This window comes from Ixodes scapularis, unplaced genomic scaffold (assembly GCF_016920785.2).
Source record: "Ixodes scapularis isolate PalLabHiFi unplaced genomic scaffold, ASM1692078v2 PGA_scaffold4__175_contigs__length_147842914, whole genome shotgun sequence".
In the NCBI taxonomy this organism is placed as follows: domain Eukaryota; kingdom Metazoa; phylum Arthropoda; class Arachnida; order Ixodida; family Ixodidae; genus Ixodes; species Ixodes scapularis.
In genome coordinates, this window is record NW_024609879.1 from 146,947,779 (window position 1) to 146,973,588 (window position 25,810).

General features: G+C 44.7%; 1 protein-coding gene across 1 annotated transcript; it reads left to right on the forward strand.

Moving 5' to 3' along the window:
- Nucleotides 1–756: 756 nt before the first annotated feature.
- Nucleotides 757–13,483, forward strand: LOC120837402 (piggyBac transposable element-derived protein 2-like). Its single transcript, XM_040206723.1, has 2 exons — nt 757–1,923; nt 13,433–13,483. Exons 1-2 carry the CDS (start codon nt 757–759, stop codon nt 13,481–13,483), a joined length of 1,218 nt encoding a protein of 405 aa, XP_040062657.1.
- Nucleotides 13,484–25,810: the final 12,327 nt, after the last annotated feature.

Genomic DNA, 25,810 nt, shown 5'->3' on the forward strand with positions numbered 1-25,810 from the left:
GGCCGTAACCAGGGTGGGGGGGGGGGGGGGGTTAGGGGGTTCTGACCCCCCCCGAAATTTTTTTCTGTGTACGGCCCTGGTCGGTGCACTGGCAGCCAGCCGATTTTAATCTCCACCTCTGCGCACGCGCAGTGGCGCCGGTCGGCTACCGGGTACCAAACCGGGACCGGTTCTCCGGTTTGCTGTAACTCTCTATTATATGCCACCGATGCACATGATTCATAGGCGAAAATAAGACAATAGACACTTTCAAAATGGCCGCCGTTGTCCCCGAAAACCCCCCCCGAAATTTTTTTCTGGGTACGGCCCTGGTCCACTGTATAAAATCTTTCCGTCATCTATGAGCCCCGCGCCGACTGTCGCGAAATCGCGACGTACCTACCGAAGCGCCACGGTATGCTTGCGCCATCTGTCGGCCGCCCGGTGTACTTTGCGCCGTAAACAACTTTTGCCGGTGGACAAGATTTCAGAGCACGTGGTTTTCGAATTCCCAGCTGTCCTTCTAGCGTAATCGAGAGGTAAGTTGTCGTTTTAAAATTGTTTCTAGCTTAAATGTGGTCCCAACTAACTGTACAAGGCACGCATCCTTTTAATACTGAGATCTTTCAGAAAATAAGATGTTCTGTTCACTTTGTCGCGAATTCGCGACACTCGGCATTCAGCGATTTGCAAGCCGCAGTTTGGCTAATCTAAAACAAAAAATATTTCTGGCTTACCACTTAGTTTCAATGAGCCATACTTTATATATTGTAGGTCATGGAAGCTCGCCCCTTCTATGGGAAGAAGAAAATTCTGTGTAGGACGCGTTTACCACCCGAAGACGGAAGCGACGACAGCTGCCTAAGTGACACTGACAATGAGGATGCGGACTACAACCCTCCCCAACAGTTCAGCGCACCCCCCGATAATGACACAAGCGAAGAAAGTGAAGAAGAAGAAGAATCGGTGCCAGCTTCCTCGAAAGGAGTGAATCGGCCAGTGCACTGGTCAAAAACATCTTCATCTCTGAGTAATGACGTTCCTCAGTGGGAAGGCGCTGCGCATGAGAGCGAGGCCGTCAGGTCCCCAATCGAGTACTTCCAGGGATTCTTCGACGACAACGTGTTCAATCTAATTGTGCAGCAGAGCAATCTTTATGCAGTACAGCAAAACCCGAATAAGCCTCTAGCCTTGTCCCGGGTGGAACTTGAGCAGTTTCAAGGCTGCACTGTCTACATGTCGATCTTCCAGCTACCACGATCCCGTTTGTACTGGTCAGCTGAATGCAGACCACCAGTTGTGGCCGATATTATGACGCGCGACAGGTGGGAGGAGATCAAATCCTCGCTGCACTTCAACGACAACCTCAGCATGCCACCAGCCGACAGCTCCCCGAAGGATAGACTGTTCAAGATTCGCCCGCTTCTCGAGATGCTGCTCCCGAAATTCGAAGAGATTCCTCAGGAACAATGCCTCTGTGTGGACGAACAGATGGTTCCCTTCAAAGGGCACTCCAGCATCAAGCAATACCTCCCCAAGAAGCCTCACAAGTGGGGTTACAAAATATTCATGCTTTGTGACTCCAGGGGTGTTGTACACTCTTTTGACGTGTACACTGGCCACATCGATCAAGTGCCGGGTTTTCCTGACATCGGGGCAAGTGGTAACATCGTCATAAAACTGGCTCAGTGCGTGCAGCCTCAACTGGGCCACCTTCTGTACTTTGGCAATTGGTTCACGTCTCTGAAGCTTCTCGTGACTTTGGCACAAAGAGGCAGATATGCCCTTGGTACTGTGCGTGCAAATCGACTGCAGGGTTGCAAAATGGCCTCGGACACAGAACTCCGCAAGAGAGGACGAGGAAGTGCAGAAGAGTACGAGGCAGTGGTGGATAACCAGAAGGTGATCGTTGTCAAGTGGTATGACAACCGATCGGTGAAAACCGCAAGTACCTTTGCCGGTGCACAACCCGTGTCCACTGTCATGTGGTGGGATAGGCGTGAAAAGAAGTCTGTCCAGGTCATCCTGCTCCGAATTTGTGGGGACTGCGACGTTTTCTTTCCGCGTCTTTTTCGCCATTTTCTCTGCGTCGTTCATGGGGACGTCGACTGCCGGCTGGTTGTTGACTGCATCGGCAATGATGCTCTCAACACCGGACGGTGTAGTTTACAGGCGCTTCCGTCGCCACCATTTCCTGCTGCCCAGCGTTCACCGTCTCGCCAGCATTTGGCGACGCATCATTCGTGTTCGTCCCCGCCACGTTCTCGGCCGCAGGGAGAGCGTTCGCTACAGGGCTTCTTTTGACTGTAGAGCCCGCGGCAGCCTCCTCGGTGTCGTCCTCATCCATAAGGAATTCGGATTTCCCCAGGCCCCCCGCAGGCGCAGCAGCCGCCTCGTACGTTCGGACGCAGTGGGCACCTTCGTGACCGAAACGACGGTAGACGTTGCATCGCGGAACACGACACTCCTTGTGGATATGCCCCGTCTGCTGGCACCGGAGACAAAGCGAAGCTCTTCCAGACACGACGACGAGGGCTAGCTCTCCGCCCACCCTAAACTGGTACGGGATGTCGTCGCAGGTGATGCCCCCCTTGAGCCGAAGTACCGCCATGTTCGTCATGGTGCCAACGCTCTGGCAGCCGTCGACACGCCACTTTTCTCTAACCGCTTCGATGACTTTGCCGTACGGCGCCAGGGCCTCTCTCACATCACCGTTGGCGACTCTAAAGAGCAGCTAATGAAGCTTGACGCGAACGTCCTGGTGGCTGGGGTCGATAATGATGCATCGGCGACCTTTGACCGTCAGCTCCGACGTTTTCAGCATTTTCTTTTAGGGGCGAAGCTCCTTAGGGGCTAGCCATGTCCGTATGTCCGTCCGCCGTCCGGCGTGCCCCTGCTCGTGAGCTCGTAAGTTCAGCAGCGAGAGCAAGAAAAAAAAATATAAAAAAAGAAAAAGAAGGAAAAAAAAAATAGTGGGCTCTGAGATGCCATCCCATCTGTCTTCTTAAAAAAAAGAAAAAAAAAACCACGCATTCTTTTACTGACATGAATGAAAACGGCACCATCAGCACTACCTATGACCAAAATCGGTATCAAGAAAAAGAAGAAAAAAAAAAAGTAGGGGGTTCTGAGTGGCCATCCTATCTGTCTTCTTACAAAAAGAAAAAGAAGAAAACCGCACATTCTTCTCCTGACATGAATGAAAACGGCACCATCAGCACTACCTATGACCAAAACCAGTATTAAAAAAAAAAGAAGAAAAAAAAAACGAGTAGGGGGTTCTGAGTTGCCATCCCATCTGTCTTCTTAAAAAAAGAAAAAGAAGAAAACCACACATTCTCCTACTGATATGAATGAAAACGGCACCATCAGCACTACCTATGACCAAAATCAGTAGCATCAGCACCACCCGAGCTTCGCCCCAATCAACATCATGCACCATGTGAAGATGCGGTAATTTTTTTGCCTTCGTCATTCATAAACGTTACTGCCTACACGTGATTCATCTTGTAAGCCCCGAGGGCCAAGACCTGGGAAATCAAAGCCAGACGAATAAAGGCGTCTCCAAAGTCCTCGACATGGTACGGCCGACCCTTCACGACCGCATGAACAAAGACGTTTAAAATCACTGACCCGGTTGGCGAAGGAGGCAGGAGGACGTTGTAGTCCTGAGTGTTGTCTTCAGCCCTGTTACCGCGGCCTGCGAGGGCCGCTGAAGCCGCTCCATGGGAGCTCATGATGCCACGTTCGTTCGCTTCGGTATTCGAAAATAGAATCCACACTAATCCAAACGCTACCCCCAAACGCTACTCATGCGCCTTTTATACTGATCGTTTGAAAGGAGTCGTTTGGTCAGTGACCATCTCAACCGTGAACGATGTAACACATATGGTTCTGCTTTAGCACCAATATTGTTCTCCAATATCGTTGCTAAACCTTCCAATGAGTGTACCTCTTACTAAGAAGTAACGGTACACACTGTTAGTGACAGTCTATAAAACAGCGCCCTCATAGACTCTCGGCAGCCATTTTCTCGCTTTCCCACATAGACTGCACCACTTTGCGCATGCGCTTCTCCTTGGCAACCGCATCGTCTCTCGCGAAAAAACAACAGATTTTAAAGAGTGCCAAAAGAAAATAAAATAAAATGAACCTTCTTTGTCTTTGGAAACGGTTTTACCACGTGCTAAGTGGCTATTTTTATCCCAGTTAAACCAAAAAGAAAATATAAACGCTTTCAAAGCACGTTCCAAATAATGCAAAGGGGAAGGACGCCAGGACAACGGTCAAACGCCGCATGACCAGTGATCAACAATGGCGTGCTCGAGTCAGTGCTGGCTTCCACGAGGTGCTGGACCAGAGGCTATCATCGTTATAAAGTCAGCTGTGATTGTCTGGGCGTTCTGAAGAAATGAGTGCTTCGCTAACTCTGGCCATCGGCGATGCAGCAGGCGCCGCCATCTTGTCCGCGCATCTTTTGCTCCTACGCTTTTGCTCCCTCGCGCCTCTCGCTGCTTTTTCTCCAGCGCTTTTGCTCCCGCAGCTGTTTTTCTCTCGCGCGCCTTTCGGTTAGTCCCGCTCGAGTGCAGTTAGTCCTCAGCATTTGCGAACGGTACCTAGCTCGAACCAGATTTTCTGTTTAGGGAGCAAATGGGAGTTCAGAGGGCCAAATGCTGCCGTTAGTCCTTTGAGACCATATTTTTTCTCAGAGTGCACGAGGTGTTGGGCGATGGAAAACTCACCGAGTTCTTCTGAAGCATGGAAAAACTCCTCGGAGACCAAGTGACAACATGAACACGTCGATCATGATCGAGCCCTATTGGAAAACCGTCTATAGGGCCCATCAGGATTTCTGAAATGTTTTGATGCACCCTTCAAACACTGTTGAGGGCTTCAAGATGTCTCTCAAAATTTTCTAAGGGGCCTGACGTACCCTTCATGCATTTTTGAAAAGTTTAACAGTAAGTGAGCCGTCATAGTTTTTTGAGAGGTCTGTGGGGTTTGTCCCAATCTTTTCCGTGAAAGCACAGCACTCATCGAAATCGTTTTAACGGGTCTATGGGTGGGATCCCCTGACCCTTTAGGATATATGCGTCCGGGAGCCGCTTGGCGACTTTACATCGGACGGCCACAACGAGCGGACGCTTAGTGTCGGCTTCTCGTCCCATGCGTGGGACCTCTAGAGCAGCTCAGCGTGCGCATCACGAAGGGCTCTCAGTGCCTTCTTCCTTGCGCCCTTTGTCTATCCGGCTTTAGAAGTTCATCCAGCGAGAGATAAAGACGCCAGATACGTCACCGTGACGGTACCAGGAACGAAACCGTCACTGTGCTCAGGATTTGTCAACGGCGGCGGACGTTGGTTTCGCGTTCGTGGTTTTTGCTAAACATGCTGCTGAGAGTTTGCGTATGTGCATGTGGTGTACCTGCTCAATTTTTGTAGTTTAACTTTTTTTCCTTTATTATCTTTCGGGCAGAGCTCGAAAGAAGGGCCAGTACAAAAGGCTAGTAAGTTTCTGAGATGTACTACCGTACATCTCAGGAACTTACCAGTTGCGTTGTGAGTACCTCGAAATATTTTTCCCCTACAAAGGAATTGGTTGTCTCTGTTTGGTCTGATCGCTCTTGTCTACAGCATCTTGCGCCCGGATTTGAGTACAGGTTGGCTCTTATCATATTTTTAAGTCACAACGTGCATGTAAAACTCAATGTCTGAAATGAACTTCTAATAACATTTTAAACTGCATTTTTTGTCTATGTTCACAGTGATTTGGGCGTCTAAAGTGTTGAAGAGCTGAAGGAGTTTGAAGGGTGACGGGGTTTGAAGGGTGGAGGGGTATGATGGGCTGAAAGGCTTTGAAGCGCTGAGAGCGTCCCGTAACACAACAGGGATGAAATGTTATTTTCAATAGAGAGCTCATTCTCCAACGACTCCCGACCCAAGTGTGAATGATTCTCGGTAGGTCAGCGAAACAGTCGCTCGCCACACTGACTCATATGGCTGACCAGATGATGGATGTACGATGCTCTGGCATTTCTACAACGCAGTGACAAAACTCTGATGCCGCTGATAACGGTATCAAAAGAGTCGTTTTGTTAGATCGAGTGACGCCTGCTCATCTCGACACCGATTTTTGTGTGCCTGAAACAACACTGCTTCAAAGACCTCGTTCCGTTGGAATACAACTACACAGCGGCAGTACCAGTAGTTTCATGCTGTAACTTTTCAAAACAACGACCACAAAAGCTAAAGAAAACGCTTGTCATCTTCGCGTTTTTACTAAAGGGAGGGAGTACTTCTAGTGACCATCCCAAGGAGGAAGACGAAGCGGTCACGAGAGCCGCGTGAGCTTCAAAGCAACATTTACACCAGATTTCTTCGAACATTGTTCGAATAGTTGTTGATTTGCAAATATTGTTAATATAACGTTATACGTGCAGGGTAACGAGCCTCTATATGTTGATTAACGTAGAAGTTTGGGCTAGTTGGTATGCAGATATAATTAAAAACAAAGCAGCGCAAAAAGGACAAAGTAAAAGGTGACCGAAAATGCACAGAGCTGCGTCCTCTTGGTTACTTTTTACTTTGTCCTCGTCTTTGCGCTGTTTTTTTTTAATCTGATCTCTACATGTCCATTACAACGGTCCTAGTTACGATATGTTTGAAGCACAGCGCGATGGTGTTAGGTCATCACTTACGGGGCCAATGGAAACGCCGCGTACTCTCTCAACAGACCCTTTTTAACAGCGCACCTTCTAGTACCTGCTGAGTCAGTTATCCGAGTCCACCATTGTTTGAGCATGTACTCTTTTGCCGTATTGAGCACGCCGGCTGCGTCGGCATTTGGCGTGAACCAGTGCCGAACTGACATTTTAGTAGGTTCGGTTCCGGTTCGGGTGCTCGGCTTTCGGTTCAGTTCCGGTTCATTTCCGGGGAGCAAAGATAATGTTACAAACCTGTTCAGACTGGTTTGAACCGTTAAATTGAGAACATGCTTCCCGCGTAGTTTTAGAAATATGCACTATTTCCGCCGTGAAACGAGTAACTATATTGTTTTTGTATCGATCGTACAATCCACTTTAATTGTCATGTACCAAAAATAAGAAATTGCGTTATTTAATTTTGACGCAGCAGTAAAATAAAATCTTTATTAACATACAAACGTCATGCTCATACGACTCAACATCCATTTCTTTACCTTGTGGGTATCCTGCGGGATCCAAAGCGTAGAACCAGGTGGCCTGCATGCCACATCGTCCATTGTCATTTCCGCCGTGAGAGGTACAACTGCCATTTGGTCACGCGAGTGGCGCTGCGCCTCTGATAAAATGCCGTCGCGAGTGGTTCTTGGGATCGCGGAGCGTGCAGTGACCGTGAATAAACGTCTACGTGTTTTTGAACCAGTGCGTTGTGTCATTCTCCAAGACGGACAGCAACAAGATAATGCCTACAATCTCTTTCCCACACTTTTTACATGAATTGAAAAGTTGTCAAGAATCGTGGTAGGTCGCCTAATATACCCGTGATTTGTACAACTTTGAGTCGTAGTATTAAAAGTTGAATCATCGCCGCCTAATATATCGTGAACTGTAATTCACGAAATAGATTTCACAATATATATGATGAGGACGCAACTAAACTAAACGTTATAATATTTTCAAAGTGTAATGGAAGATTTAGGACAATCCCTTACAGTCAACCTTTTATAGAAACACTGAGCGGCAATCAAAACGCTTGTTTTCCAATCCATCATTGCTGACATTAAGGACCGTGATGCAGGCAAAGATCCATGAAGAAAGGAGTGATAAAATTGTTCGCTAAAATCTATGCGCCCCTTTGTACTCAGATCAAATCCGGCCTACAATAGCGCGTACCCAAGGTAACCTTTTGTTATACAGGATAAACGAGCATAGCCTGACTGTTGGGGTTTGTTCTTCACAAGATTCCGGTCAATTCAATTTGCAAATAAACATCACCCTTGCTAACTGATGACTTCGTTAAATAAAACGAAGTAGTGTTTCATGCTCTACTCAACATGGCAGCTACTTAATTGGCCACTTTCTGACGGTCTGTGTGCTTATTATAGTTCCGCCGTCCGCCCCTGTGTATGTAATTTGTTTTTGTCCAGCCCACAGTCATTAAGATTGATATTCATTACATTAAAGAGGCAATAGCAAACTTCTTTATGTTTAAAAAGTTATATATGAGTGACTGAACTAACAAGGCTGGATCTAAAATATGCCGAAAAAATCGGCGCCTGCACTAGAAATCTAAACTTTTCGTTGAAAATGTATCTCACAGTTTGGTTTAATACTGGAAAATTACAGAGCGTATCTCTCTTTCTGTAGAATATAGGGCCACAAAACTCTCCAGGGTCAACGGCGGACGGCGACCCAGACGACCGAGTCGAGTGGCGGGACGCGTTTGGCGCACGTATTGTTAGATGGCAATAGACGTATTGCTAAATTAGCCAAGCATCAAGGAGAATGCTGGGAATGTATGTACACGCGTCACACGCGCTCGCCTTCCCCGCACAAAAGATTCAAAGTAAATTACAAAAAAAAAAAGCGTTGACGAACGCGCGTGCCAGATACCACTTGTTTTAGGCATTTGCATTAGAAAATTTACTACTTCTGAGGCCAGCACGTGCTTCACGTGTAACTACACTTGCAGCATGTTCCCTGGTCCTTGGGTAATTTAGCAAAAGTTGTATACCTCATTATCGAGACTGCTCGCGAGCACCATAATGTACCGAAATTAATATAATCTTTTTGTAATTTACAGTCGGTTGAAAAATGAATGGGGACAATAAAAGCAAAACCTTAAATAAAAATATATTTAAAAACAAGGTTGCATTACGGCGGCGCTTTTGCTGCCAACGGATTTTGTTTGCGTGTCGTCTGCTTTCTTTCGCTAGTCGGATGCACCTTCAGACGCAGCTCCCGACGCCATCTATCAACACGTGCGTAAAACCACTCCCCGCCATTCGATTCCCCGTCGTCTACGTCACCGTCCTCGGTGACCCTGGCAAGTTTTTCGACCCTAATTCTTACAGAAAGGGAGCTACGCTTTGTAATTCTACAAGATAAAACCGACGTGTGAAACAAAACCTTTGAAGAAAAGTTTAGATTGCTTCGGCAAGGCGCTGGATATTTCGGCCCATTTTAGATCGAGCCTGACTATTTCAGTCAGAATGTATAAGGTGACTGAAATAACAAGGCTTGATCTAAAATGGGTCGTAAAAATCGACACCTGCACCTAGCATTCTAAGCTTTGTGTCAAAGGTGTATTTCACAGGTCAGTTTTATTCTTTTAAATTACGAAGTATAGCTTTCTTTTTCTTAAAAATAGGGCCAAAACACTTGCGATGGTCAACGGCGAATGGCGACGCAAACGACCGAGTCGAGTGGCGGGACGCGTTTGGCGCACGCATTGATAGATGGCGCTACCTCTTTTTCGAGACTGCTCACGACGACGGTGGTTTATTAAACTGAACCGAATCTTTTACCTTAGGTACCTTTGGTTTAAAACTAAAAGCAGACAATAAAAGCAAAACTTGAAGTAAAAACAAACAAAAAACACGGTTGCTTAACGACGGTGTTTGCTGCCGGCAGATCTTGTCTGCGTGTCGTCTGCTTTCTTTCGCAGGTCGGCTGCACCTTCAGACGCTGCTCCGACGCCATCTATTGATACGTGCGCCAAACGCACCCCGCTACCCGATTCGGTCGTGTGCGTCGCCGTCCGCCGTTGACCCAGGCAAGTTCTTTGGCCTTATGTTTTACAGAAAGGGGGCTGCGCTTTGTAAATTTACAGGATGAAACCGATCTGTGAAATACAGATTTCTCGAAAAATTTAGATTCTTACATGCAGGCGCCAATGTTTACGGTCAATTTTATATCAAGCCTAGTGACTCCAGGCACTCCCTATATGCCAGGAACAGATATAGTTATTTTAATAAGCTTTAAAATTAGAAATTTGCTTACGGCTTTCCCAACGCACTTATACACGCGCCTATCGATGATAAAAGCCAACCAAAAAATCAGAGCAAGTTTCAGATAAACTGGGGGTACATTTACTCGGAGGTCGTTCCTTTATTTATGTTGTCAAATCTTCAGGCAGTAATTAAATATATTTTATTATCATCAATAAATTCGACTGTATGAAGTTCACATACCGCTTGAGACCGACGCGGGAGGATGATACTGGAAAATATGCCAGCTGTTGAGCCGGTCTGCGGAAACGTGCCTTCTTGTTCGTTATTTGGCAGTGTGAAATACCGGCTCGTGCGAAAAAGGTCTATGTGCTCACATGATAGGTCTGAACGCAGCACACATAATATGCAGAAAGAGAAAAATAATAAGGTTCTTGACGTTGATACTGATTAGATTTGCTTCCCGCGCATTTGCAGACGCAGAAAGAATACAGGAAAGAAACAGCTCTCCCCTTTGCAACTCGCAATTAGAACAAGCAACCTCGTGGTCTGACCCTAATTATATGCCGTCCGTGTTCATTATAGGCAAGCGCTGGGGCTGGCGAAGCCTATCATGGGCTGAGCCTCAGGCACCGTTAGAGTTTGGCTATTCTCAGATTGAACACAAGCGATTACACTGATTTTTGTCGATGCTTATTGTCATGAGCCTGAGCATTCGACTCGGGCTGATGACAGTCGAGTATGTTACGGTGTCACGTGACTCGCGGTCCGAAGTCGGGACGTGATATGACAGTGTCAGCAACGCTAATAAATTTAGTAAAGCTCTCGATTTAAATCCGCTTAACTCAGTGAGTCACGTGACGTAGTCACGTGACATCACGGAGCTACGTGACGTGACATTACTTGACTGCATGGTTTGACACCGCGACGTCACGTGACTACGTGACACATGATTGATGATAGTGCCAATACAAAAGCGTCACGAAAACAACCAATATCTCATGCATTGCAATTTTGTATACGACGTTTTGATCGATATATAATAATACAACAGCCAATTTTTTATTCTCAAATACGAATGTTTTGTATGTACAAAAAATATTGTGAACCGTTTTGAACCGGTTACTGTTGTATTTCTTTCCGGTTCAGTTCCGGTTTAATTTCAAGATGGCGGTGACGACTTCGGTTCGGTTCAGTTCTGGTTTGGCTGAATATAACGGTTCGGTTCCGGATCGACACTCTGGTGTGAACTCGGTCTAGCTCGTATCGAGCACGAGTTCCGCGTCAGCGTTCAGCGAGTAGTCGGATACAATCACAGGCTTCGTACCGAAAAAAATGGCGTCCGAAAATGTTGCAGGGTGAGTTTCTGAAAATGGGCCTTTTGCACTCATAAAACACGATCGATGAATAGTCTGTTCTCAAGAAATATGTAAGCATTGGGAAACAAATCGTACAAAACTTCGAATAGAAAACATTAAAACAGCAAGGTACGACACCTGGAGGCATGCACTTTAAATCTAACTAATACTGTTTGCATAAACTTCAATTTCTTACAAAAATAGATAAATGTAAGAACCATCAAATCAAATCAAATCAAATCAAGTTTTATTTGTTGTCACATCTCGTTGATGAAATCTACTTGAAGCAAGATTTGGTGATTCTGGAAATTACGCCCTTCTATTTTGATGATAATACAGTTAACAGAACAGTGCAAGCGAGGCAGGAAAGACAATAATTCTACGAACACTTAGCTGTGTTTGGAGATTTGCTTGTCCAGGGTTTATTATCCTTCTAGTTTAGATGAGCGACACTTTTCGAGCGTGTGGTGATTGGCATTAGAAAAGCGCGGCCCGTGGAAATATGCAATGAATTCAATAAAGAATTAACATTCTCAGTCCAAAGCAGGTAAGTTGCTTTTGACTGAGGAGGTGTATAGAGGCTAGAGAGGGAGTGTGAGAGGCGCCTTCGCGCGCAAGAATTTTTTAGATGGAAGTGCTTCCTCAACACTGTGAAACTAATTTCGGCATTTGATTTAGCAAGATTGTTTTCGAGCTTTGAAAGCATTTTTAAAATTAATTTGCATCCAAAATTAGAATATGACTTGATAGTGCAACTAAGATAGTTTTTTGTATATGACATCCTTTAGAGTGCCGTCCACGCATAGGCTAAACAATCTTTAATTTGTTTAAAGCCTAATTGTGTTTTAAAGTAAGTTGTAGAAATAATAGTTTGACAGTTCGTGCTTTGGACGGTAATTAGTTTATCATACTTTAATCCTCTTAAAAAAAAAGACTTTTACTTGAACATTGCACATATTGACAACGCTCAGTAATCGAAGATAACGTTGTAATATGTAGTATTCATAAAATGGGCACTACAACATAGAACTTGAAGGGATACTAAACCGAAATTTCGAGCTCACAAAGCAGGACTGGTGCGATAGGTGGGACTCTGCAGAATCCAGAATCTCTAACGGATGGCCGTATTTTCGGAAAAGAAATGTGTGATTGAACACAACCGACGAGCCCGACGAGCCGAGTCACGTCACGACTCTCATTCCCTCTCCTCCTCGCTTCGTCCCGTCTAGCTGGTGAACCGAAGCGAGGAGGAGAGGAGCGAGGCCGCGCCCTCCCTTATTATCAACTCTCCCCCCCCTTCTCCTCCCCCCTCCCCTTGATTCCGCAATCCAGAAATGGCCATCTTAGCCCAGTGTACGTAGCGCTGCTGGCATTGCTCCGGAACTTCGCTGTTTCTAGCGGCTTCGTTTGCTCGTTTGATAAAATCAGTGGTAAAGCGTCAATGCAACCGCAACGCTCTGCACGTTTGCACTGGGACACGGAATTACAGACAGCCTTAGCTACCGCTGAAGCTCTGTCAACTTAACTACTAATAATAATAATTGGGTTGTGTGTGTGTTTATACAGCCTAGAACTTGGTCTGCCTCACAGGGGCAACGAGTCTCCCAGCTGTAGATGAGAAATTTAGCCAGTGCGGTACAGCCGCTAGCCTGGGGTCTTTAACGTGCACCACGCAGTACTGATACACGACCGCACGCCGGAACGATGCTCATCCAGATCGAAACGGGCAAGGGCGGGGCTCGAACCCAGGACCCCTGGGGTTCTGCAGCGCGAGCTTTCGCTCCACGTGCTCCGAGCTGGTGTGCGCTAGACCACTCGGCCACCGATCCCCCCAACTTAACTACTTTTATTAAACAACCTGTGCGACGTGCTCGAAAAACGAAACCGAAAGAAGAAAAGTCTGGAGGAAGGAAGCTTTTTCCCGTTTGCCTGGAGGAGCAGAAAAACGTCTCGTTCCTCCCTTCTTCTCGTGTCCGCTTGGGGGCACGTCAGTAGAAGAGAGGAACCTGCGCCATTGCGACCTTTTTCCTTCATCTTTTCTCAGAGTGTACTATAAAACTTCACAATCTCCCCTCCACAAGATCGGCAATGAAACTTGGAGGTTTTGTGTCAGCCTCGGATTACCTCATATAAGAATGTTCCAAATGTGAAACACTTTCGTTGCAGAGCAACGAAACCAAAGATTTGAAAATGTTATTGATGAGTAATTTGTTTTAGCTTCAAGCGACCTCGATGTCTTTGAGGCAAAATATTGGCCTAGGAATTTCACAGTGTTTTTGAATCCGGAGGCGTGGCGCTAGTACTACAACCTAAATTATGCATCCATCGTTTTGGTAAGGTGTGTCATGTATGTCCCAACCATCAAAAGAAGTGGAACTGAAATGTTTAAAAATATTCATCTCGGGGAGTGAGCGTTTCCAAAAGTGTGTTAATTCATTGTTAAACTTTGTTCTTTCAGCGTTTTAAAACAGTTTTTATTTGGAACATGATTTCATTTAGTAGCCCTGTAGAGAGAGAACTCGGCATTCTCCTTTCTTTAGCTGCTTGGCAATGGGAGTTTTGGGCAGGGTCCTTCGTCGGGGCATTTCTGAAACGGTTGGGCATCACGTTAGTTCAAAATACCCTTTTACGAATTTTATATCAACCAGTGCCTCCTGAGTAAATGTTTCAATGTTTTAGACAGAGAATTTCGTGCGGAGTTAATTGTTTCTCTAGGGTTAACTGCTTGCAAGCAATTGGGGCAATTGCGAATAAATAACAGTGGCGACCGCATCTAATTGTATCAGTAGTTGTTCTTATTTAGTTTGTAACATCTCGTACTTAAAGCAAGATGTACTTGTGGCAGCGGTTTTGCTAAGGTATTTTCATGTACTGTCTGTCGAGATTAGCGTTACGTGTCTGTTTAACTGTTACATATAATTTGTATTGCGATTTTAGTTCAGTGATTATTGTCCCCCTCGCCCACCCCGAAAAAAACAAACAAACAACTAACATTGCACGAAGAAAACTAATAATTCAGTAACACTGTGAAGTTTTATTATCATATCTCTACAAGCCCGAAAATTCCGAAGAGAGCAGACAAAGCGAGAATATGGACGCCATTGTGAATTCTTATATAGCTAGAATAAGGAAAACAACGCCAGCCTTATTCGTTTCTAGCGCTGTCCCTTTTTTGCACTTGTCAGAATAGCCAAGAGAGGAAACGTTTTAGCAAGGAATTGTGGGACCGTAATTTGTCAGAATTGCAGTCCCAGGGAAAGTTTTTCGAGGGAGAAATTGTGGCACAGAGCTGACTTTAGCAAGGCCTAACTGTAAAGCATGCTAAACGAAGCCAGGTAATTATTCCACTTTGTGTTCCTTTTGGTACGAAACACACTACTATGCCTCTATATCTAGTGTCCTACAGCTTAATCACGCCTTGTGTGTGACTGTTCAAAAACCAACACTGCCGAGCCGCCCTATCAACGAATTGACGATGTACTGTAGACGCTGCTGTGGCCAATGATTTAGTTTCAACATCTTGAACACCCGAGACTCAGGGACCAATAAAGAGGACAAAACACACACAAGTGTACGTTTTTTGTTCCTAAGTCTAGGATGTTCAAGATGTTGGAAGTTCACCAGATCGCCTGCATGTCCTCGATTACTTACAAAATTAATTTGTTGGCAAACCGGTATTACTGAGTGGACTACGCTAAGTGGACCGGGCATGAAGGGATACTCCCTTCTACTTTGTTGATTCTTGTAGATCCTAAGTGAAATAATAATGTGGAATTGTTTGTTACCATTCATTGTTTTTGATTATATGTAGTGTTTCGTGTTTTTGGATAAATCCGAAAAACTCCGAAAAAAACCCGCCAGTAAAAGTTTGGTTAATTTGGATTTATCCGATAAACTCCGAATTTCGACGTGCCAATCCCCCCCTCCCCCCACACCCTGAAACACACACAACAGTATTTTACAATTAATGCGGCGGTGACATCAGGCTCCCTCACTGCGCAGGCACGGCGAACCCCGCCGGTTCCACGGCTTGCGCGACGAAGCATCGGCGTTGCTGTGCTTTTGGCAGATGGGAATTTAACTGCCGTTTCGCTGCTACAGACGGTTACAGACAACGCCGGCTTCGTTCGATGACACAGTTAATGCTTTCGCACTAAAAAGCCTTGCGGTTCATAAAATAGTTCTAATACATATCTTAAATGATGTGCAGAGGGGTGTTCCAAATATCTCCTTCTCATATATAGCAAGTCGCTTGAAAAGGATGTGGTTCCCAAACAGTGGAAAGTGGCTAGTCATTCCCATTTACGATGTATAGGCAATAATACAATATATGCCGATATTTTTACTTTGTTTAAGCAACAAGGTTCTGGAACAATTTCTTTATTCATGTTATGTCCCATTTTGTAGATAATTATTTTTTTGTCAGAAAGTCGACATGATTTTCGACGTTCTTTGTTTACGGTAAAGCGCCGTTCACACTCTTGCGACCGAGTACGACCGAGAAAGACCAGACCGGTTTTTAAGCCTTTTGCGACGATGCGATGCAGCGGAGCTGGTCCTAAGAGATCGCAAGAGGCTTAAAAACCGGTCTAGTCTCTCTCGGTCGTACTCGGTCGTACTCGGTCGCAAGAGTGTGAACGGGCCTTTACTCAACGTCTTCAGACATTAGATAAATTTGCGAAGGTTGTTGATAAAGGGGGCAGACGTACATAGTCCTCTTAGATTTTGCAAAAGCGTTCGACCGCGTGTCGCACCAGACACTGCTCATCAAAGTGAAATAAATACTGGGAAACTAGCAACTCATGCGGTGGCTAGATTCCTATTTTAACAATCATCACCATTTTGTCGAAGTGGGTGGTGCTTTCTCCCCAATTCTGCAGGTGACATATGGTGTTCCCCAGGTGTTAGTACTCGGACTACTCCTTTTTTTTATTAATTACGTGAAAGCTGGCGAGGAAATTCATTGCCGTATTTTCGCAGATGATGGTGTGCGTTGCGGAGAGCGAACGTCTCTTACTGATCAAATTACTTTCTTTCTATAGTTTCTGTACACTAGTTTTCAGTGGTATAAGGACTGGCAAATGCTGTTGAACACTTCAAAATGCGTGAAAAGGAGCATAACCGGCAAAACATCCCCCTGGTATATAAAAACTGTATAGATGACATCCGACTACAAACTGTTCATGAGTTCAAGTAGTTAGGTGTCACAATCACTCCAAATCTCAGCTAGAACAGTCATACATCCTCGATCGTTGAAGAAGCGCTAGCAAAGCTCCGGTCACTGCAAAGGCAGCTAAAGCACTGCACACCCTCAACCAAGCTTTGAATTTATAGTAATAAATTAGTTCAATTGTTTTTAGAATATGCGGACGTTGTGTGGGGATCCATCTACAAAGGCGAATATTAAACAACTTGAGAGAGTGCAGAAGATGGCTTTGCACTTTGTCAACGAGTATGGAAGTATGAGTTCCAACAGAAAAAGTTATAAACAATCTAAAATTGACCTCCTATGAAGTGGTCGCAGGACTAATCGATTAAAGATTTAATATATCACTGCTCAGGGCTCATTCCACCTCTCGTTTAACAAAGTTATGAAATTTAAAAGTCAAGTCAAACACGTCACAAAAATGCAAACACTTCGTATCCCACTGCAGTACGAGTGTTTTAAGAAAAATAATTTTCACGCGTAGCATTAACGATTGAAATAGTCGTCACTGTAAAATTACGAGTGCTTGGTCCATTCAATATCTTTTACAGCGCTTTAGTGTTACTTTTTAAATTCATTTTAGCAGGTGAGTTATTGTTGCCTATTTTGATTTTTGTATTTTTGAATTTGTTGATGTGTTATTTCAGTTGCCTGTACCTCCTCGTGCCTCGGCAGTCAAATGGCAGTTTGCAGTATGTGTAAATCAAGCAATGAATCAGTAAATAAATCTGAGGATGTTCATGGGTTAAAATTGACATAAAATAGCTCTTATGAGAATTTCTGAGCTCTAGCAGCAATTACCTATTTTGATGAGAAACAATTAATCGCTCATTAGAATGTGCAGGCAAAGGCGAATGATTTAAAAGTTCAATAGTAAATCTTGGTATCAAGAAATAACTAATTCATACTTTTCGTTCGTAACCTGACGTCCGCCGCTGTAAGTAGTTTTAAACCAAAGGAATATTTCTTTTTAAACTTTAGTGCCTTTTTCGTCAAACAACTATTCCTAATCTTTGATAAAATAACTACAATATTCTGAAGGAAGCAGTGAGGCACCCCGAAGTTTAGAGTAGATATCTCTACAATTCTGAAGATCCCATGGCGGAGTAACTAAACACAAAACCTTGCAAATACCAAAATCTTGACTCGATCATATTTAAATTTGTTTTTATGCGCAACAAACCAACTTTCTTGATGCCTATTATTTTCTCAAAAATGAGTCACTTATACGTACCCCTCCGTCGCTGTTGCAAAGCAGGCCTGTTGGAATTCGTTCTTCTTTACTTGATGCGGTCATATCCTCGCGTAGACAGGCGAAAGTGCATTTTTCGAAGGTTATATTTGCCTGGACGATGACAACCGAGGCACAAAATAAGACATTAGAAATACTGTTTATTTTTTGTTATCTGACAATACTTACTTTGTTAATCTTGTAAACGGGGTGTTCTTTATTGCACACGGACAGTAGCTTGTCCAGATAGGATACCTTGTCCTTTTCAGTACCGATGAAGTCTGGCAAATGATCGCCTAAAACAAATAATCGCAAACGCCGTCAATACGGAAGGCCGTGCAAAACATGTTGATATATATTTCCTCGTACGCATCATTACATATCATACCTGGAGATAATTAAAATTGAAATATTAATGCATAAAGCTGAAACATTTGATTTATAACTACATTCTGTTTCATTTCGAGTCCGAACGCAGTCGACGCCACGATCCGATGTAGCCAATGAAGCGGCGCCAAAGGTGCATCGTCACGGCGCTCGTTGTCTTTGTCCATTTACAATGACCGACTAAACCAATCACGCAGAGTAAATGCGCCGCACGGTTCCTGTTTTGTTTTTGTGCGTGATTGGTTTAGTGGGTGATTGGAAATAGACGAAGACAACGAGCGCCGTGACGATGCACTTTTGGCGCCGCTTTATTGGCTACATCGGGTCGTGGCGTCGACTGGACCTAAAGTGAAATGGAATATAGTCCTGTCAGGCCCTTGTTCTGTCCAATGTAAAGCAACAACACTTTAATTATCACTCATTAACGCACGTTAAACCGGAAATAATATATTATACTTTCCTGTGCAACTTTCCGTTTTTTATCTTTTCTATCCCTTTCTATTCCTCAGTCATTCGTAGTGGTTGACTCACCGAGTACTCTCACGAGAGTAAATTACTTCACCTCTGACTGGCGCAACAACAGAGTGTTAATAGACAGATGGCGGGAGCGGGCTGCGGAGGCTTAGGGCAGCCCATAGCCTCTCGTTGACGCGAAAAGCAGACGACATGCAGAGCCGTATATGTAGGGAGTTTGGTCATTAATTGGTAACAATAGGAAGAAAATAAGGGCATGTCATTGGCCGAAATTGTTTCAATGACCTTGGCCGCGTTGATTGACAGCTCTTTTGACCAACAACTAGCCACGAATATTCCCCTAGCGGAAGCAACGAGCTTAACAAATAGCCTCTCATCACAATTTTTAGTTAAGGATGTATTCAGGTATGTTATTTCAGCACGCTAGGGTTGAAATTTGCGACTCCTCGTGACTGAGTGGGCAACGCACGTGATGTTGACGACACAGCGACATTCAGAATGCAATGTCTCTCTCTCTCTCTCTTTTGATTGCAGTCGCAGCCGCGCAACGACCGAGGAAAAGTTTAAAACCGTGGACACGACTCCGTGGGAATTTGGCAGAAAAGTTTAAAACGGGTTTTATCAGCTGCCACCAGTCTACGACTGGCGGCGGCTGATAAAACCCGTTTGCTCTACTGACGTCTAACCCCTGGTTAGCTCAGTTGGTAGAGCGCTCCACCTGTAATGGAGAGGTCCCGGGTTCAATACTCGGACCAGGCGGATTTTTTCGGTCGCGCTCCAGTCACCTAGCTGTGTTTGGAGATTTATGTTTGTCCTTTGTCCCCTTGTTCCCCTTCTGCAGGGATTATTTTCGTCATTCTTGTACAGCTCGATTGCACCTTTGCATTTAATTGCATTATAATCGTGCGGAGATTTACCTCAAGTGCGCATGCGCTGCGTATTCGAGTGGCTAGTAGCAAAGCAAGCAGAAAAGCGGAGACGTTTGCAGACGATCAACGCTTTTGTCACTTCCTCGCAGCTCGTATCGCAAAGGCGGCCATAAACCCCGTGACCCCTTATCGAGCAGTTGGAAACTCTCCGCGATGTAGTCTCTATAGCTTCTGTAAGCTGCTGCGGCAGGCATCTATAGGCAGACCATGACTGCTGTTGCCTTCGTGAAGGCGTCCTATGGCTGCCCTATAGAATATTGGCCAACGGACGTTCTCTGGTCGTCCTATTCTATAGGACAATGTAGGGTCATCGTATACCCTCTCTATAGTAAGACACCATATAAAGTTCATACGGCCTCTATAGGGTGTCTACATGGGATCTTTACGGTGTGCCGCCATTTGTCGGTTATTGCGCCATGGTCAGATGGTGCGCGGTTAGCAGACGCGTTACGCGTAAGTAAAGAAAAGCAGTTATCCTTTTGGTTATTCTTTACTCAGGTAAGTTCGTTCTTTGAAATTTTAATGCAATGCCTCCACCATCTTCAGGCCCCTCTGTAATATGCCGTATAGTGCGATACGTTACCAAGCCGCTTTATGCGGTCACTTTAAAGGCTTGACTCAGGTTCTTTTATCATACTGCTTCTAGCCACTTGAACAGCGTTCTTTTGTCATACTGCTTCTAGCCACTATTATGATAAAATGAACTGATACGCATCGATTAATCAACGTTTCATGGTTTCCACAGACAATTAAAAAAGAATACATTTTATTTTGAATGTACACTCTGCGACACTGTTAGCGTGGACACAAGATTCACACTTTTTTTTATTGTAGTTTACTTGATAGGGTTTTGTAGCGCCAAAATTTACCGCTTAACTTTGTGTTCCCAGGAAGCACTCTCCACAATACCAGTGCATTTGAAGACCAGTCTAATGTTTTTGAAGAAAAACAAAAACATGGCGATTGCTTGTTTGCGCTGACAGCGTCGCCCAGTGTACTTTAAACCAAAGTTTTACTCACCTAATTCTTTGTCTTGGGTGGCACCACAAATGTGTAGAGATGTAACGAAATGAAAAAGGCATATACAATAATTAGTTGCTTTCGCAGGTGCAGAGAGCGTGACAGTGGAAGAAAAATAGATTACTGTAGAAATTTTTCTTTTTCTAAACTAAATGAATAGTTTTTGCGTTAAAATAAGGCCACCGTGCTCTAGTTTCATTTTTGTCAAATGAGGATGTCTACGTCTATTCGTTTGGCATTGTGTGTATCATAAATCGATTGATTGAGTGATGAGTTCCACCTTTGACCCATACACTGCTCGAAAATATTGTACTTTGCATCGGATGTTTGCAGACCGAAATGAAGTTCAATTTTTTTAATGCGTCACTCGTCTCTAAATAAGGGGCATATATGTGAGTATTATTAAGAAAGTTGTAGTTCCAAAATTCATATTATACAAGTTGTCAACTGATGATGAATGGATTTGCGAAGTAGGGCTGATAAATGGGGATTATAGTATATCAAATTTCAGCACATTTCGTTGTATTTTTATATATTCTTTTGCCAGTTAGGTGATTTACATTTGTGTCCCCGCTTATTAATGAAAAAGTTACGATGAGTTAATCTGCGTGTTGTTCTGCGGGAGCTATAGAATACCTGTAATAGTTTGGAATGCAAAAACACCAGATGGTTTGTCTCGGTTCTTGGGTTTTTTTTTTTGGGAAGGTGTCGCTGGGGGCCTATCTGAGTTTTGCTTGTGTTTGTATTTTCCTCCTGGTTATAAAAGGCCTGTTGACGCGAGCTGCGAGCTTGCGGTCTGACCATCAATCCCGCTTTTTTTATGTTTTGGCCTCGCCTCTTTGGAGGGTCAACTGAAGTTTTGAAGAACCTTGACATGAGCTAGATTATAGGTTAAGGGAAGAGGGTTGCTTTTCGAAGTTTGGGCCTAGCTTTGATCTTAGGGTCGCGAGCCTATATAATTTTGCAACAGAAGCGAGAAATTTTACGGGAGAAAAACAGCGATACCCCGGGATGGCCCAGTGCTCTCTTAGTCGTCCCTTCCCATCATCTGTCCCGCATCTATCTTCAATATTTGGAGGGCCGATGCCGTAGTTTCATTACGGCGTGTAACCCGCTGTGGCGAGTTGCCTTCAACGGCGTGTTCTGCGTGATCGGCGTGTTTCTCTTTTTGTGGGTGAGTGTTGTTCGGTGGTGTGGAGTTGGTTCGTACTATCTACCTGTACCGGCAAAGACCTTCCGCCCACGGCCTGTAGCTACGTTTTCCTAGACTTTGGGCAGCCTTCGGACTTCAATAGGACTCGGCTGATGGGAAGATAGAGTTTCGTTCCCTGTAGTTTTGCACTGCCAGGCACGATTTGGCCTGCATTTGTGTTGAGTTTGAATCATCGGTATGAAATTATTCCCTTCGTTATAATTCAAATCGACTTTTTTTTTTTTTCTTGCGGCTTTGTTGCCTAAAGTTTTTTTTTTCTGTCTTTCTCGGGTTACATGGTTTTTTTAGCGTGTTCTGTTTGCGTCAGTCTTAAGGTTTTCAAAAATGAATTGCCACCGGGTCACTTGTTGATTGAGTATTTTATTTGTTTGTAGGGTCGATTCTAGGGTGCTGTGCGTAGCTTTTTATCGCTTTAGTGAATTTATTTTTCTGTTTTTGTTTTTACGCGTACTGGTCCCTCTCCCTGGCTTTAGACTTGGTCTGGAACCACCGGTTGGTTACCGGTCTTACCTAGGTCTTTTGTTCCTTTAAGAAATTTGTGATTTATAATAGGGCTGATACTTCGATTTTACTAATTTCTGGCCTCATACCGTGACATTAGAATGACTTCGACGAGATCGAGTCCAGTTTGGGGTCCACTCGTAGCGTTGTAAGAATGCACAAACTCATTATCGTGCCAAAGACGGACGTTGTGCCATGGTTATTATTATTGAGGCGATATAAAAATATTTGGTGGTTTGTTTTGTTTGCCGGCTTTTGTTTTAATTTCGGGAAAGATTGCAGTTAAGCTACGTTGCTCTCGTGGTAGTTACTACGCTCTTTGCCTGGATTTGTAAAAGTTGTTAACTTGCGGGCGCTTACCTTCGTAAAAGGCCATCCAGAACAATACATAGTAAATTTTGTTTGTTTGTTGTTGTTGTTGTTTTTTTTTTTGGGGGGGGGGGGGGGGAGGGGGGCAAAGGTACACTTCTTGCCTTTCGAAAGCAGAAACGGCTAACATGGTCACGTCGTATCTTTGGAGCAACGGGTAACGCTGCTACTTTGCCGGTTACACCCTCTTCCAAAGAGTTAAAAAGATTACACCTAACCTTTCATGTTTTTCTGCACCAAGTTTGTGAAGGCACTCATTCCACATGCCTTCAAAAGTTCTCAAAATTTCGAAGGAAGTACATTTTTTTGCGTTTTACGTCAAAGCAGTAAAACCTTTTAATTTATAATTGAAGAAAAGTATAAAGTAACGCAAAAGTAACGTGCGTTACATCTTATCGGTAACGGTAAAGCGTTGCTTTTATTTTGAGACAGCGTAGGTCGGTAACGCGTTCCTTTTATTTGCAAGTAACGAGTATTGTGCTTTGTTACTTCTTCTCGATATCGCCTACTACACTGTCCAAATGTGACATAAAACGACAAGTAAACAAACATCCATAGACGATAGGAGAATAGGGCTCTGCCGGCGGTTGGTAGTGGTTAAACGTTTTTTGAACGATAAAATACTGGGCGGTTGCTATCTTGTGTGACCCAATGTTGATGGCGGTAGTGAAGTCTGATCGATGATATGTTAGAAGCTGTGACTGAGGCATGTGCTCCCCGTATAGAAGACAATGGACTACGGTTGAAGGGGGGGGGGGTGCATAATCCTAGAGTGTTTTCCTGTGGCCGTCCTGGTAGCCCTGCGCCTAACCCCGGCCCTGCGGAGGTTTAGTTTATAAGAAAGAGTTATTTTTAGAGCGCAGCTCTTAGGGGCCCGTTCCCGGCTTGAGCGGCGTCGCCGTTGGCGTCGCCGTCGGCGTCGGCGTCGGCGTCGGCGTAACCAAGGTCATCCCAAGGTCACGTGGCCCCCCAAGGTCATCCCAAGGTCACGTGACCCCTCCCCCAGGGTCACGTGACCCCCAAGGTCACGTGACACCCAAAGTCACGTGACCCCTCTGAAGTCACGTGACCCCCCGAGGTCACGTGACCCCCCCCCCCCCGAAGTCACGTGACCCCCCAGTCACGTGACACCCCCAGGTCACGTGACCCCCGCCGAGGTCACGTGACCTCCCCGATGACGTCGTCACTGATGACGTCGAACGGCATCCGCATCGTCATCGTCATCATCACTGATGACGTCATCAGTGATGATGACGATGCGGATGCCGGTGAGGTCATGAGTGACGTCACTGATGACGTCATCAGTGATGATGACGATGACGATGCGGATGCCGGTGAGGTCATCAGTGACGTCACTGATGACGTCATCAGCGATGATGACGATGACGATGCGGATGCCGGTGACGTCATCAGTGACGATGACGTCATCGGGGAGGTCACGTGACCTCGGCGGGGGTCACGTGACCCTGGGGTGGTCACGTGACCTGGGGGTGTCACGTGACTTCGAGGTGGGGCATCCGCATCGTCATCGTCATCATCACAGATGACGTCATCAGTGACGTCACTGATGACGTCACCGACATCCGCATCGTCATCGTCATCATCGCTGATGACGTCATCGGAGTCCGCATCGTCATCGTCACTGAAGACGTCATCAGTGACGTCACTGATGACATCATCGGCATCGTCACGTGACCCGCCAAGGTCACGTGACCCCCCCAGGTCACTTCACCCCCCCAGTACCCTTCCCTCCTCCTCCTCAAGAGCTGCGCTCTAATTCGGTGTTACAGGGAGTTGTAAACGGCTTTCACTTTTTTTTATCGAAAATTAATTAATTTCATGCTGCAAATATACCTTGTATTGAATGAAAAATTATGGTGCTTGATGATTACAATAAATATTGCTTCTAAAATTTAAATATCGTTTGTTATTTTAGCTACGATTCAATTTGTGTTGTCAGAGGGAGTTTTGAATGTTCCAACGTATGAGACACTGATGAAGGGGCTGTTTCTTGTGTCGGTGCATTTTCTCGCTAAAGGCCCTGGGAACAAAACGGGCAGCTGTATATTTCATCATGTTTTTAAATACGGATTATGCTGCTTGAGTTAAGTGAAACCAAAAGGTGATCACTGTCAGACCAGTGCTACCTTCCTTGATCCTTTGAACACTACGAGCATAAAGGGAGGTTAGCGTGGACTCCGGATTTTCTTTTCTTTAAATATTATCAGTGTCCTTACCTTTATTTTTTTTCCGGTCCTCCGATGTTTGGGCTAGTGAGAAAAAAATGAAAAGAAAAGCATGATTCATTAGTATGTTAACAAATAACTATTTCAAGATTTTGATATGTTTATGCCTTGCACCGTACCCCCTTGCATCAGGATCTCAATAATGCATCAGGATCTCAATAACTCAGCATCGGCGTTACTATGTGACTTTTATGCCTTCCCTGTTGTTCAGGCACTGTTACCGTCTTCGACATCCGCATACCAAAAATTAGAAGAAGCTGTCGTTGCACCATCCTTCCTGCTAAGCGTCCCACTCTCCAACGATGATCTGTGTGGTTAGGTCGTTAACTGTCCCACTCTCTAACGATGATCAAGTGGTTAAATTTGAACATGCCCCGTGTTAAAAGAAAAAAAGAAAAGTGAAAAAAGAGAGAAATTTAAATTAAAGCAAGGTAGCTTTTTAAGCTTTGTGGGAACTTTCTCTCGTTGAAGATAAACAAAAATAAAAACATTAGCTTGTGAAAGCAGTGCCTTACCCGTCATAATGAAAAAAAAAAAAAAGAGAACAGGGGAACAGTACAAATCTGTTTGCTGTTGACCTGCCAATGCCTCCCAAAAGCGATTGCCTGTCGTTCTCAATGTCCGCACGAGCAGAAGGGCGAAAGAAAAGTATCAACAAGGAGAGATGGCTTTGTCTGTGACTATCCGGAGCCGGACTACCGTTCCTAGAGTTTTCAAATATAACTAGGGTTTATTTATTTATTTATTTATTTACCCTCAAGGCCCCGATGTACATTACAGAGGGGAGGGGGGGGGGATTAGGTGACAAGGGTACAGTTGCTGATACATGAAATATAATACAGTAATTAATGCACGCTTGCTGAGACACTTCAAAAATAAAGTTTACACAATGTTATAACAGTAATACCAACTAAAAAATGGTTAATCAAAACTAACAAACAAGGCATTTTTAAAATCAATAATATTGG

Bases quoted from the DNA above. Each gene is read 5' to 3' on its own strand.
- LOC120837402 (XM_040206723.1), top strand. From the start codon at position 757: ATGGAAGCTCGCCCCTTCTATGGGAAGAAGAAAATTCTGTGTAGGACG. The intron at 1,924-13,432 runs GCAAGTACCTTT...CTTTCGTTGCAG, and splicing joins ACAACCGATCGGTGAAAACC to AGCAACGAAACCAAAGATTT.